This window comes from Bos indicus, chromosome 28 (assembly GCF_029378745.1).
Source record: "Bos indicus isolate NIAB-ARS_2022 breed Sahiwal x Tharparkar chromosome 28, NIAB-ARS_B.indTharparkar_mat_pri_1.0, whole genome shotgun sequence".
Classification (NCBI taxonomy): domain Eukaryota; kingdom Metazoa; phylum Chordata; class Mammalia; order Artiodactyla; family Bovidae; genus Bos; species Bos indicus.
The window spans coordinates 43,981,235-43,997,436 of NC_091787.1; the positions used below are offsets into that span (position 1 = coordinate 43,981,235).

General features: G+C 40.6%; 1 protein-coding gene across 3 annotated transcripts in view; it reads right to left on the reverse strand.

Moving 5' to 3' along the window:
• Nucleotides 1–249: 249 nt before the first annotated feature.
• PARG (poly(ADP-ribose) glycohydrolase) overlaps nucleotides 250–16,202 on the reverse strand; it is a 114,996-nt gene continuing 99,043 nt past the window's right edge. For all 3 annotated transcript variants that reach the window (XM_019953766.2, XM_019953764.2, XM_019953765.2), the window contains exons 16-18: nucleotides 14,334–14,439; nucleotides 1,964–2,092; nucleotides 250–1,282 (exon numbers count right to left, since the gene is read on the reverse strand). In XM_019953766.2, coding sequence (XP_019809325.2) covers nucleotides 1,128–1,282; nucleotides 1,964–2,092; nucleotides 14,334–14,439 — 390 coding nt within the window. In that variant the 3' untranslated portion in view covers nucleotides 250–1,127. The remainder of the gene's footprint in view (nucleotides 1,283–1,963; nucleotides 2,093–14,333; nucleotides 14,440–16,202) is intronic.

Here is a 16,202-nt window from a genome sequence, read left to right on the forward strand (position 1 = left end):
GCTCTCAATTAGCACAGAACTGGCATTGGCTTTTTAACTTCTGAGAGACATTATTATTTATGCTTGTTGCCTGTTTTAAATGGACACAATTTTAAATAAAAGATTTTAAACAGAGCCCCTAATAAAGCCTAAATCTAATCATTTCCACAATTACAGTTTTATTTATATTTTATGTGCTTGCATGTAGACACACTTAAAGAAAAGAACACATATGTATATATATATTAGATGATGTAAGAGTTTGACAAATGACTTGTTAATGAAAATTTATTAACTACATAACCTTTGAGTACCAGAGAAACTTCAATATGTACAAATCACCACGAAGTTCCCAGTTCCTAAACTTTGGTTATATGAATATGTCTCAAGCACCAAGGAACAAACAATAATCCTAATTCAAAAAAAGAAAAAGAAAAAAAATCCCAGGAAACGAGGTCCTTCGCGTGTCTTGAACCTGTTTGTTTTTAAACACCATTTGGGAAACTCTTATTCTCGTATTTCCTTTCATTTGGGTCAATTTCCAAAAACAGTCAATAAAAATTGATCAGGGGAAAAGGGACAGGCAAATTACCATTACAAATAAAGGTGATATCTCAAAATAACTTTTTGAAAAGTATTCTTAAATATAAAACTCTTAACCTAGGAGATCTGTATTATTTAACAAACCCAACTCTTATTTCAAAAATCAAAAAACCTCCACCACCACAATGATAACAGGGTAGGGGTGAGAGGCTCACAGGGAGATCTGCAGCAGACTCAGTTACAGCTCCTAGGGTTCCACCACATTCCGTGGCATCTGCTAGCTGCAGAGGTGATTTGTATATTTAGGCATCAAAAAGACACCTGCCAGGCTGAGCACAAACTCTGATGAAATTTCACAAGAAGTCTGATGGGCAAAAGAAAGAAAAATAAAAGAATCAGGGCTGAAACAGAAAAAAAAAGAAACAAAGTATGTCTCAGTCTATGTAAGTCGGGATGGAGGAGGCGCAGATGTACTGACAGCTGCATGGGCGGAAGGGACTGCATCCTTGCCTACAAACGTGGATTATATACACATGGATATCATGTCAGTTCACACGTCACACCTTCTTGTTACACAAGTGGGGAGCGTCTAGTCACTTGGCTCCTCAGGCCCCCGTCCTTTGTCCCGGCTGGTTGGTGGTCTGTGTACAGGACTCAACTGCATGGTATATGAATGGATAAAGCTTGATGTCTGGTCCGGGGGTGGAGCAGTTTCTGCATTCTTCATTGTAATATCGTAGCAGCAGCTTATATACTTCTCCTGAAGAGCAGAAAGCCAGACCAGTTTGCACATTAGGATACGTAGATAGATAAATCGACTACAGAACACCCCAGTTCTATCCTAAATAACATTTGCTCAAATTTGGCTTTTGAAAATAGAGCATGAGGTCCATAAGCCTGGAAGGCTTTCCTGATATAAAGCTAAACATTTTAAATACCTTAAAGAAACTACTTATTAGTTCATAATTACAGCAGGCTATACATGGTACATCGTCCATGCATCCTTTTCAGAGTTCGTGGCGACTTTAATTTTACATTTAGCTCCATGACAGGAAGGCCTCCCAGGTCCAGCTGAAACACAGTAGAAGGAGCGTCTGCTGGGCTGTCTGATAAACATGCCTCAGAGTACGGCCTCTCAGGTTTTAACGTACCTTTCAATACCATCCCCTCATTCAGTTTTTGACACACACAAAAGTAAAAATGGACACCAACTCCAACATCTTGGCCTTAATTTAATAAGCTGACATACTCATTGAATATTGAGGATGAAATTTTGCCAGAAAAATAAGGTCTGCAAGCATTGTCCCTCTGAGACCTTGTCCCCCACCCCCACCGAAGTCACATTTCCATTCTTACTTATCCACTAGGATCCATCCAGAGTTAGCAAGTGCTCCTCCTGGATGGTGTACAATCCATCTATACACCAACCATCCCTACTTACCAACAGTCAGTTTCCTCTCAGTGAGGAATGTATGCATGCTGTAAATGTCTCTCATCAGTTCTGAGTCCCCAAAGGTGAAATAAACCACGTCTCGCTCAGCTACAGCAGCTGCCAGGATCTGTATTAAGGCTGAAGCACAGAGGAAAACACAGCTATATTATGACACTTCCCATCAGGATACCTTTAGTTCTTTCAGCCAGCTAAATTATAGCTGGCATGCCATAGCTATATCCTGGATTAAAGATTTATAAGCCTAATATACACGTTATTAGAAATGGCAAATAGAGGATGAATATAAATCATCTGGTTGTGTGACTTTCCAGACATGCTACTGAGAATCTCATTAAGCCACAGAATTCCCACATAAGCACCTTTGTGGGAAAACAACAGAGGAAGGTGCATCTGAAGCAGCACCCTTAAGGCGGTCAAGTGGTTTTCCCCCACTTACATTAATCTGGAACTAAAATTTGTGTTTGCTTGCTTGATTTATCTTACTACATAGTCACTGGTTTTTTGTACCAAAGGTCTGTGATTTTCCCCGACCAACGTACTTGGAAGGTTCTGCTTTTGTGAACTCTACAGCAAGCAGGCGTTCTCCAAATGGGTTCCAGAAGACACCCCCGTCCCTTCCACACTCCAACCTCCACCCAATCACTAGAGCATGGAGTGAACGTTACTGATAACACTGGACATAAACTCCAGTGTGCTAGCATAGGAAAATCATGGAGAAGCCCTGTCCCCAGGAATCAGAGGTACAAATCACTGAGCCTAGAGTACATTTCCAAAAACTAAATTCCTTTATAATCTTAATTTCAAAAGACAAAATTTATTTTAAATATCAAAAATGAACACAGGTACAATAAATGCCCTGCTGCTAGTAACATCTTTTCCTTCATAAAAGGGGAGGTGGGAATTGAATTAAAACACTATGGAGGATAAATATAATCAAAATATAATTTTGATTTTTGAGAGCATCTTCAAAACATAAAAGCTAAGAATGGGAATGGGGAGGAGCTTATAACTGAAAGCAAATGGAAATAAACGAGCCTAATTTTATTTCAAAGGAAAAGCACTACCGGGAAAGGAAAAGGGAAGAACGAACGTAAGAACTGGCCCAAGTAACTTACGAACACAGTATGTGACTGAGATGCCCTCAAGTCTTGGACAAGGAGGAAAGAACTGCAAACAAATCCCAGACTTTCTTTGTTAGATGTGCTTACCATAGCAGTATAGGTGAAACAATTCTGAGACTATTAATACAATTTATTTCAGGATTGAAAAAATGAGTTGATTTGTTGATGCTGCTGGGAGTTATAGTTCTCAGAATGGAAGAGGGGACATACAAACATGGAATGGGAAAGACAAAAAAGTAACTCTGTGGTTATCAATTGAAATGAAAGGCACGGTATGTACTCATGACTTTTAACTATGAACATCCGTGTGTGTTTCTATGTGTATTTCTTAGTTTTGTCTGCTGAAAGGGCCGAAAAGAAGACATCCCAGCAGCAGTTAGCATCCCTAGTGCCCAGACAGTGGTCTAATGCCATTCCCCCTGAAAGGAGCTGGATTCCTCAAGGAACACTAGATTCCATGGTTGGGACAGGGTCGGTACAAGATAAACCCAGAATGTTTTATACCAGGAAGTGAAGAAGTACTGCAAACCAGATGCGGAGAAATTGAGGAGTGCTTGTCCTAAGGATATAGAAGCCAGTTTGAAGGAGCATCTATTAGCCAAATCTGGGCGAGGGAAGCACCAAAATATTATGTATAGTAGTAAGTTACAAATCATTGAAAAAATACTGAGTCCACAATGATAATACATAATAAATAAATGGAGAGGAAGGGCTCCTGCTCACGTGAGAAAGCTACAGCCTAACTGGTAAGTCTAGAGGGAGTGTTAGATATTAGAACAAGATAGCCCTTTTCTGCATTCATCATGGCAAAGACTGGATCAGGCAAAGATCAATAAAGGATGCTAAACCTAAGGGAAATTTTGTCTCAAAGCGTCTTCCCACAGACCACTTATTAACTACAAGGAAGGAAAAAATATCAGTATATCACTACAGTAGAAAAATCAGATAACACCATGACTAGGTGACCAAAGTTAATGCCGCCAGTGGAGTCGGATGACCACCAAGTGCCTCTAGACAGTCACCTGTGCGCTACTCTGATCCAGAATGCACACCTCACCCTAATTATGAGGGAAGAGCAGACAAAGGCAACGAATGCTGTGTTCTTCAAACATGTGTCATTTTCATCATAGGGGGTTAGAATGCAAAAGTAGGAAGTCAAGAAACACCTGGAGTAACAGAGAAGTTTAGCTTTTGAGTACAAAATGAAGCAGGGCAAAGGCTAACAGAGTTCTGCCAAGAGAACGCACTGTTCATCTCAAACACCCTCTTCCAACAACACAAGAGATGACTCTACACATGGACATCACCAGATGGTCAATACTGAAATCAGATTGATTATATTCTTTGCAGCTGAAGATGGAGAAGCTCTATACAGTCAGCAAAAACAAGACTGGGAGATGACTGTGGCTCAGATGATGAACTCCTTATTGCCAAATTCAGACTTAAATTGAAGAAAGTAGGGAAAACCACTAGACCAGTCAGGTAGGACCTAAATCAAATCCCTTACGCTTGTACAGTGGAAGTGAGAAACAGATTCAAAGTATTAGATCTGACAGGCGGCCTGAGGAACTGTGGGCGGAGATCTGTAACACTGTACAGGAGGTGGGGACCAAAACTCTCCCCAAGAAGAAGAAATGCAAAAGGCAAACTGGTTGCCTGAGAAGGCCTGACAAATAGCTGAGAAGAGAAGCAAAAGGCAAAGGAGAAAAGGAAAGATATATGCATCTGAATGCAGAGCTCCAAAGAATAGCAAGGAGAGATAAGAAAACCCTCCTAAGTGATCAATGCAAAGAAATAGAGGAAAACAATAAAATGGGAAAACCTAGAGATCTCTTCAAGAAAATTAGAGATACCAAGGGAACATTTCAAGCAAAGATGGGCACAATGAAAGACAGTGGCAAGAATACACAGAAGAACTATACAAAAAAGATCCTCATGACCCAGATGACCAGGACGGTGTGATCACTCACCTAGAGCCAAACATCCTGGAGTTCAAAGTCAAGTGGGCCTTAGGAAGCATCACTGCAATCAAAGCTAGTGGAGGTGATGGAATTCCAGCTGAGCTGGAATTTCAAATCCTAAAAGATGATGCCATGAAAGTGCTTCACTCAATGTGCCAGCAAATTTGGAGAACTCAGCAATGGCCACAGAACTGGAAAAGGTCAGTTTTCATTGCAATCCCAAAGAAAGGCAATGCCAAAGAATGCTCAAAGTACTGCGCAATTGACTCATCTCACACGCTAGCAAGGTAATACGCAAAATTCTCCAAGCCAGGCTTCAACAGTATGGGAACCGAGAACCCAGATGTTCAAGCTGGATTTAGAAAAGGCAGAGGAACCAGAGATCAAGTTGCCAACATCTGTTGGATCATAGAAAAAGCTAGAGTATTCCAGAAAAACATTTGCTTCTTATTCATTGACTATGCTAAAGCCTTTGTGTGGATCACAACAAATTGTGGAAAATTCTTAAAGAGATGGGAATATCAGACCACTTTACCTGCCTCCTGAGAAATCTGTATGCAGGCCAAGAAGCAACAGTTAGAACCAGACATGGAACAACAGACTGGTTCCAAATAGGAAAAGGAGTATGTCAAGGTTGTATATTGTCACCCTGCTTATTTAACTTCTATGCAGAGTACATCATGTGAAATGCTGGACTGGATGAAGCACAAACTGGAATCAAGATTGCCGGGAGAAATATCAATAACCTCATATATGCAGATGACACCACCCTTATGGCAGAAAGCGAAGAAGAACTAAAGAAAGAGCCTCTTGATGAAAGTGAAAGAGCAGAGTGAAAAAGTTGGCTTAAAACTCAACAATCAGAAAACTAAGATCATGGCATCTGGTCCCATCACTTCATGGCAAATAGATGGGGAAACAGTGAAAGACTATTTTCTTGAGCTCCAAAATCACTGCAGCCATGAAATTAAAAGACACTTGCTCCTTGGAAGAAAAGCTATGACGAAGCTAGATAGCATATTAAAAAGCAGAGATGTTACTTTACTGACAAAGGTCCGTCTAGTCATAGCTTTGGTTTCTCCAGTAGTCATGTATGGATGTGAGAGTTGGACCATAAAGAAAGCTGAAGGCCAAAGAATTGATACTTTTGAACTGTGGTGTTGGAGAAGACTCTTGGGAGTCCCCTGGACAGCAAGGAGATCAAACTAAAATAAAAAACTTTGAACTAGTATATTTGATATGGCTGAGTATCCCCAGATTTGAGAAAGAATCTAAGATGTTATAATACATACAAGACTCTGAATACAAAAGTATTTCCTAATTTCCAAACTAATATTTATTGAGTGTGCATAACATGTGAGGCACCACGACTAGGCCTCATTAATCTTGGAGTAACTGATCCCAAAATACAGATACATTTTAATTAAAATTGCTCAACCAACTTACGCAAACATTAAAGCTTCAGTACACTCAATTTTAAAAGGTTCCTAATTAACCTAAACTACATATAAAAATGAAAACCAATATATTGTAATCTTCTTCTACCAAGAGGTATTTCTTATCTTTTGGTTTGAATGAAATTTATCTGTATTTTCTATTAGGAGAGAAAGACCCAAAGAAAAGTCCTTCTAGTCTTGTTCTCCCCTTACATACAGAAATACTAGATCACTGGTCATTTGTCATTTATGAAAATAAAATATTAATAAGAACATTTAAAATGTATCTCCCTATAGTGTTTATTTATTTATTTTTTTCTCCCTATAGAGTTTATTTTCTAAATGCTTCACAGGCCATTCTGTCCCTGTGGATAGGCTCACAGAGTTAAGTTTCACAGACCTACCAAAAAGAGGCTGAATCCTAATAAGAGAACCAATTTACATTACATTCTTATTTCCCATCTGTTTCTGTTTGGGTCAGATGATAACAAAAGCATGTGGCAGACAAGCTCGGACTGGAGACTGAAGACCTGAGCTCAGGCCTCACCTTTCTGCTAGCTACCTAAGCTCTAGGACTTTGGCCAAGTCACTTAACTCTCTTGCCTGCATTTTCCCCATCTATGCAAAGAGGAAGTCAAATCAGATCGTCCCTAAAGACTCTTTCAGGGTATGGAATTCCATAGCCTCTATTACAGCTTTTCTTCTCGCATTGGATATTAGACTATAAATACACAGAGTAAATTTTCAGAAATATAACAATCTTGACCTTAAACCCATCAGTAATCACTAACAAAAGATCATTTTAAACAAAACTGTCTTCAGACCTGACTATATCGCCAAGGTCTTTGTGCATCTAGACAATTATGTCTCACGATTTAAGTGAACTCGCCTGCATCACAAGTTAGATGAGAATAAATCACAGACCTAATAGGATGTGTGGACTGATTCCAAGAACGATGCAAAAGCATCAAATCCCAAATTCAAGCACAACTAGGTGCCAAAATAATCACTTAAACTAACCTGCAGGGAGTTTGGTTTTAATTTTCTTTTTGGCATCAATCTTAAGCAATAAAATTTTCAAATAAGTATGAATAATCAAAAAAGGCTTCCCTGGTAGTTCAGATGGTAAAGAATCCACCTGCAATGCAGAAGGCCCAGGTTTGATCCCTGGGTCAGGAAGATACCCTGGAGAAGGGAATGGCAACTCACTCCAGTATTCTTGCCTGGAGGATTCCATGGACAGAGGAGTCTGTCGGGTTGCATTCCATGGGGTCGCAAAGCGTCGGACACGACTCAGCGACTCACACACACTACACTAATATCAAAAACCGGTCACAGTGTCATCTCAAAACAAATGAACCGAACAAAAAATGAGTAAAAGCATGGATACCTGTACACAGGTATTGTCTGAGGCCATCAACAGGTAACATCAGTAACAGCTGCTAACACAGCTCTGTACTGTAGCATGTGGAATGTTCTAGCAGCTTTTCAAGGATAAGCTCAAGATTCACAAAGATTAACTCAATCCTTACAAAAACTGAGTAAATATTAGCATTATCTCCATTTTGAAAATCAGGAAATAAGGGCATGAAAAGATTGAGCAACTTGTCTAAGGTCACACAGCCAGAGAGTGGTGGAGCTGCGATCTGAACGGGGTGCCTGACCCAGGGCTCTCCCTCACCCACTCTGTTGGAAAGCTGCCATGCCACGCCATCCTGCTACGCTCCAAGCCAACCTACCACATGTCTGTTAGAGGAATTTCCTCAAATTGTTTATTTACATTATTTAAATACATACTAGCAGGAAGCTAGTATAGATTTGAAAGTGTTACTCATGTCCTTCTCATGAAACCCAAGTTGTTTTGTGAGGTCATGTCTTGATTACTGTGAAAGCTCAAACATGTTTACCAGCCCTGGAGCATTTTGCTCACTCTTCTAGGCCAACTCTTATTTTCTAATTGGTCTTGCACTCTGGCTACTGTTTTTATTTTAAATATACGCTATGCTATGCTAAGTCACTTCAGTCGTGTCCGACTCTGTGTGACCCCATAGACGGCAGCCCACCAGGCTCTGCTGTCCCTGGGATTCTCCAGGCAAGAACACTGGAGTGGGTTGCCATTGCCTCCTCCAATGCATGAAAGTGAAAAGTGAAAGTGAAGTCGCTCAGTCGTGTCCGACTCTTAGCGACCCCATGGACTGCAGCCCTACCAGGCTCCTCCGTCCATGGGATTTTCCAGGCAAGAGTACTGGAGTGGGGTGCCATTGCCTCCTCCGATTTTAAATATATATATAAAATAAAGTATTATTGTTTATTTTTGGCTGCACTGGGTCTTTGTTCCTGCATGTGGGCTTTCTCTGGTTGTGGCAAGCGGGGGCTACAGCTGCAGCCCACAGGTTTCTCACTGAGGTGGCTTTTCTTGTTGCAGAGCATGGGCTCTAGAGTGCTTGGACTTCAGCAGCTGGGGCTCGCAGGCTCTAGAGCACAGGCTCAGTAGTTATGGCGCAGAGGCTTAGCTGCCCGGTGGCACATGGGATCTTCCTGGACCAGGGATCACACTTGTGTGCCCTACACTGCAAGGTGGACTCATAACTGCTGGCCCACTAGGGAGGCCCTGGCTACTGTTTCTAACCTTGGTACCTGTGACCCTGGTGGCTCAGATGGTTAAGCGTCTGTCTACAATGTGGGAGACCCGGGTTTGATCCCTGGGTCGGAAGATCCCCTGGAGAAGGAAATGGCAACCCACTCCAGTACTATTGCCTGGAAAATCCCATGGACAGAGGAGCCTGGTAGGCTACAGTCCATGGGGTCGCAAAGAGTCGGACACGACTGAGCGACTTCACCATGTGACCCTCCCAACCACTCCCAATCCTCCAGTGGATATTATGAAAGCCTCAATCTTTGGTGCCTTAATAGTACTCACATCAAGAATTCAGCCACCATTTCTAGAGTGGCAATTTCCAAATCTAAATCTAGATACAGAGTTTGTGGCCAATACAGATGAGATTGTAAAAGCACAGACACTGAACTCTTGGGTGTCAATCCTGGTTTGAATCCTAGTCCTGCCACTTGCTACCCTTGTGACCTGAGGCTATTGACCTCGTTGCCTCAGTTACGTCACAAAGACAAAAATACCTCATACCTAGTAGGCTGTGATGAACTAATACATCTAAGGAAAGCACTTAGTACAACACAGAATGCTTTCAGCATGTTGTCTAATCACAACCACAACCACAGTACTGGTTTTTGAGGAAAATAGGCCAAATATGCATGCTGGTTCTGATTGTTAGCTGTGTTTCTTTGGGCAGTTTTATTAGCCTCTGCATAAAACCTTGGTTTCCTCATCTTAGAAATGAGGCCACAGATTGAAGGGTGACTATGCAACACTAAAGCAGAGAACGCAGTATTTCTTAAACCTGGCTGGTTATCGGCAACTCCCAGAGAGTTAAAAAAAAGTTCCCAGAGCCATTTCCCAGATCCATTAACTCAGTGGTATCTCTGAAGTCCAATAATAGCCATTCCACTCTCTGCAGACAACTTGAATGCAACTTGTAAGATGTATGTACCCTGCGTTCAGTGCAGCATTGTTCACAAATATGGAGGCAACCTAAGTGCTCATCAGTAGATGAGTGGATAAAGATGTGGTGTGTATATATATACAAGGACCTACTACTTGGCCATAAAAGAACAATGAAATCTTGCCCTACGCAACAACATGGATGGACCCAGACCAGTCCTCTTGCCTGGAAAATCCCACGGATGGAGGAGCCTGGTGGGCTGCAGGCCATGGGGTCGCTGGGAGTCAGCCACGACTGAGCGACTTCACTTTCACTGTTCACTTTCATGCATTGGAGAAGGAAATGGCAACCCACTCCAGGGTTCTTGCCTGGAGAACCCCAGGGACGGGGGAGCCTGGTGGGCTGCCGTCTATGGGGACACACAGAGTCGGACACGACTGAAGCAACTTAGCAGAAGCAGCACAGTGTATTATCCTAAGTGAAATAAACCAAAGACAAATACTGTATGATTTCACTTATGGGCTGAATCTAAAAACAAAACATATGAACAAACCTAATCAAACAGAAACAGTAACAAATACAGAGAACAGACAGGCGGCTGCCAGAAGGGAGGCGGGAGGGGGTCATGGGTATGAACGTACAGTGTAGGGAAAACCGTTGGCCGTTATGTAAGGTCTTCGCATGGTGACAGAAGACAACCAGACTTATCATGGAGATCGTTTTGAAATGTATAGAAACACAGAATCACTGTTGTGTACCAAGAACTAGCAGAGCTGTAGGCCAATCATACTTTAAAGACAAATAAAGGCACAGGGAAATATGATCAGATTTCTGGCTACCAAAGGTAGGAGGTGGGGGGAGAGCGAATTAAATGAAGGTAGCCAAAAGGTACAGACTTCAGTTACAAGATAAATAAGTACTAGGAATGTGATGTACAACATGATAAAGATAATTAACACTGCTGTACATCATAAATGAAAGTTGCAAGGGAGAATAAATCCTGAGAATTCTCATCACAAGGAAAAAAAATTGTTCTACTTCTTTAATGTTGCCTCTGTATAAGATGATGGATATTCACTAAACCTACTTGATACTAATTTCATGATGTAAGTCAAATCATTATGTTGGACATCTTCAACTTTATAGTTCTGTATGTCAATTATTTTTTAATAAAACTGGAAAAAAACATGCTCACAACAGAAATTGTTGATAATTGTGAAAATAAATTACACAATGAAAATCTTGGAATACTACCCTCAACAGTCACCAGAGCAAGCAAAACTGCAGTCTGAAAGGCTTTTTTTACACCATAAACAAAAGAAACAAAATGAACACATTTATAAAGCTTCTCAAATTGTCCATCACAAATGACCAAGGCTTGTGGCAGACCTGGCTTCTGGATTGATGATGTGAATCTACTCATTTATTTTACTTAAGAGAAAAACAGAAAAAAGTGTCTGTCATAAGATCAATAAGTCCAGAGTGAAAAACAGGTTTCCTCAAACAAATTCAGGATGATAAAGAATTTCATAAAATAAAAACCAGAAATTCTTTCTCCTATAGACATTCAAAACACTGAAACTAATAATGTGGTTTTTATTTTTGAATATGAAGAAAATGTCTGTGAAAGTCTTTAGAATAAGGAATAGAAGAAATTTTTTTAAGCATGTCACAAAAATGTAAACACATAAAAATTAACCCTATAGGACAACAGGCTGATCACAACTCAACAGGCTGAAATAAATGAAAAAACAGAGAAAAATACCTGTAACATATGTTATTCAGTTGCTAAGTTGGATGACAGATAATTAATATTTCTTAATATACAAAGAGTTATTACAAGCCAATGAAAACCAAATCTGCTGACTAAAAGCTAAATGGGCAGATGACATGAACAAGCAATTCGCAAAACAAAAATGACCAATAAAACATATGAAAACTACTGAACCTCAGAGAAATTAAGAAGATTGGAAAAACCCTACAGTGGTGAGATCACCTTTGCAAAGAAGACACTGTAAATTGATACTGCCTTTCAGAAGAACAGTTTGTGGTAAATATTAAAATATGTTGTATCCCTGTCCTTTGAGTCATTAATTTCACTTCTAGGAATTAACCCTAAGAAAATAATTATGTATAACATATATAATTATATATTATAGTATTGCTTATATAAAATAAAAAAACTATGAATGGAGAATTGGTGAAATAAACAATGGCATATGAGGTACATACAACAGAATACTACGTAGCTATTAAAAACTGCGGACAGTTTTTGGTGTTGCAAGCCATCATGAGACTATAGGGCTTTCTAAAAGAGGAGGTCAGAGCATAGCATACACAGTGTGATTCCACTAACGTGAAATGATTACACGAACTGTTACAGAGAAATTCCCAAGGAGAAGGATTTGAGAAGGATTTCATCTGTATCTGTCTAGCTAAACTATCCATAGTTTAGCTATCAAGGCCAGTTGGCTGTTTTATATTTGCTTTGTTTTCTTGTTACTTTGTCAACTGTAGTATAAACAAAAAATCTGTCAGATTTTTGTCCTGGGTTCCTGGCAGGAGCTTTAAAACCTTTGCCATTTCCTGAGTCAAAGCTATGGTTTTTCCAGTGGTCACGTATGGATGTGAGAGTTGGACTATAAAGAAAGCTGAGCGCCAAAGAATTGATGCTTTTGAACTATGGTGTTGGAGAAGACTCTTGAGAGTCCCTTGAACTGCAAGGAGATCCAACCAGTCCATCCTAAAGGAAATGAGTCCTGGGTTTTCATTGGAAGGACTGATTTTGAAGCTGAAACTCCAATACTTTGGCCACCTGATGCGAAGAACTGACTCATTTGAAAAGACACGATACTGGGAAAGATTGAGGGCAGAAGAACAGGACGACGACAGAGGATGCAATGGTTGGATGTCATCACGACTCAATGGACATGGGTTTGAGTGAACTCTGGGAGTTGGTGATGGACAGGGAGGCCTGGCGTGCTGCAGTCCATGGGTCACAAAGAGTCGGACAGAACTGAGTGACTGAACTGAACTGACCTGAGTGACAGGGTATTTGTTACGCTGGTGACAGTGACTGCCAGTGGGCCTCTAACTGCTTGAGGATTGTGCTTTCAGTCACTGAACTCTAGGGAGAGGGAGAGCTGGAGCATGGCCAGTGATGGCCAATGGCACCCATGTAATGAAGCCCACATACAAACTCTGGACACCAAAGGTTGGTGGAGCTGCCTAACAAACACATTCATGTGCTGGGAAAGTTATATGTTTTGACACCACAGGGGCGGGGCACGGAAGCTCTGTATTCCCTCCCCATCTCACCCTATGTATATCCTTTGTAACACAATTGTCACAGCACCTTCCTGGGTTCTGTGAGTTCCTTAGGGGCTTGAGGGAACCTCCCCACTGGTAGCTGGCTGATCAGAGGTGCAGGTGGCCCTCGCAGGACAGCCCAGCCTCAGACTTGCAGCTGGAGCCTGAAGTAGGGGTGGTCTAGCAGAGGAGGCATGCCCGTGCCTTGTGGGGTCTGCACTGACTCCAAGGAGTGTCGGGGCTGTACTGCAGCACCCTCAGCTTGTGTCAGACCAGCTGGGTTGACACAGAATAGTAGCCATCCTAAGTAATAATATAATACTGTTTTCTATAACTGATACTCTTGAGAGGAAAAAAAATGTCATAATATGAAAAATAACCAACAGCTCCGTTGATAGGTACAAACCTGAAGTGCAAGAAATGTTCATCCTTCTGGAGCACCAAATGCCTCCTCACGCAGCTCTCCCGGGCTGCATGCCCGCACGTTACGCACCTCTATTAAAGCGCTCCTTTCTGTATGTTGCATTTGTCCATGCCTCCCTCTCATATGCTAGACCGTGAATTCCAAAGCAGGGACCACATCTTATTCACCTTTGTATTCTCAGAACCTACCACTGTGCCTAGAGAGTGGCAGACCTGCCGTAAGTCTGGTGAATGAACGAGTCACTCAGTGGAACAGCTCTGTCCATAAAACTCACTACCGTAAAGGGATGTGCTTGTGTGGGTGGTTTGGGTTGAAACTTCACAGTCATTTTGGCCTCTTTATTCAACTAAATGCTGTGTCTGATAGATCAAAGACATAAGTGACCTCTGCAGGGAAAATACAGATTTAAAAATAAAAATACAGATTCCTGCATACATAATAAAAAAACGATTGTATCAAATATTCTTTTTCTTTTCTTTTAGATTTTTGTGGTCCCTTATTATGATAGACCAATAGAAATCTGGTTAGAAGGACTAACTCTAATCCTTAATCAAAAAACTATTATCCTTCTTATAACAACTGACTCACTCACCTTTTAGTCTAGCATCACCCCCAAAGGCACCACAGCCCCAGTTTCCTGTAGCCACTGCAGACAGGTTCTCTGAAGAAACTCCAGGACGAAGAAATCCACAGTAAGCCTGAAGGATGAAAGAAACATCAAAGCAATGTGAGTGACTAGACACTAGCAGTATTTCTGACTGATGGTCTAGGATCAGTATCCATTATCAAGCTTATGTTATCTCTCTCTCTCTCTCTCTCTCTCTCCTTTTTTCCCTAGGGGCCAAAGGAGAGGGGAAAAAGAAAAAATCCTGGGATAACAGAAGGAAGAGAGTAAGAAACGATCGGCTCTAATTACTGATTTGCTCTGATGCTGGGCAAATCAAAGCCCTAAAGCCAATACCCCCTTAAGGGGGTCTCAGTTTTCCCCCTTCCCCAGTTCAAACAAATATAAATGAAAGTATCAGAGATATTTCAAGAATTAATGGGATTCCAGTTACGAACTATGAGGGGCTAATGGACAGAAAGGCATTTAAGACAGTGTTTTATTTGAAAACTTTTGATTACTATTTTTCATTACAGTGAAGAGTTATTACTATTATGCTTCCTCAGCACTCTCTGAATTATTGGGGCTAGATTAATAACTGTGGTTAGCTTTTAAATGTGCTTCTTGCCACTGAAACACTTAAGCGACTATATATAAAATGAGTCCCTATATATAAAAGGGACTCCTATGCCTGGCTATAAGATAACCTTTAAAATCCCTTCCAGCTCCAAGACTCTAGTTTCACAGCTGTATTTTAAGCTAGATTATTTTATTTTAAAATTTGCCAGTTACCTGCAAAAAGTACAGTATATCCTGAGGATGCTGGCTGCATATTAATTAAATGAACAGCTCATTTTATATATGAGAAGATTGCAGTTTAAGGTCCTAGAGTTTCTGATTTCCATTTCTTTGCTGTCAGGCTAGTTGGTCTTTCTGCCTCCTAAGGGTTCTTAGTTTTCTGAAACTATCAGACTATGTTAAGAGGTTTAATATAATAGCAAAGCAAATATCCCCTGGGCTTTCTCAAGTACCAAGCAAAGCCTGAAATATATCTTATGTATAATAGTAAATAAAATAAAAAGAACCATGTGTGACAGATGTTCCCAGAGAAAAACCAAGGATAAAGAAAGATGCTTCTACGAAACCCACACGTAATACTGTAAATCGCACTCTGAAGTTGCTACAAAGGTATAAAAATTTATTTGACACACTGTCTGGATGGATTAACAAGGCTATTTCTTCCACCTCCTCAAAGGCTGTAAATCCTGGCAGATATTAATTATAAGTTGGTACCAGACCATTATTCAATGCTGTGGTACAGAGCTTACACTAGAGCTCACAAATTACCTGTATAATCAGATGCATAGAGCTTTTGAAAATCTCTTTCAGGTCAAAACTATCAAAGAGCTCAATTTTTCTGAGCAGGTTCTTCTTGAAAGAGACAGATTCTCTGCCTTCATGCCGACAAAGGGAGTAGACTTTCCGTCAGAAGAGACACAACTTTGCGATTGCTTTCCTGTCCAAGTCTGCAAACATGCCCCGGTGAGGAGGGAAACTTGTTAGCCTCCTAGTTAATGTTTTCTGCTTTATGCCATCAGAACGACTTGAGTCTCTTCCAATACTGCTATCTCTACATATCTGGGCTAAACTTTCTTTAATAAGCAAAAATAGCTCAGTAAAACTAAAGCCAAAAAACAGAGAATTTGAAATATTTAGATTATCAGAAGCAAAACCTAACCAATTTTACTAAAAAAAAAAACTTGAAAAATGGCCACAACAGAAACAAACTATAAAACTGAAGTTATCCTGCATTTGTTTTGATCAAATAAAATAAAACTTTAAAAAGGTAATCAGATA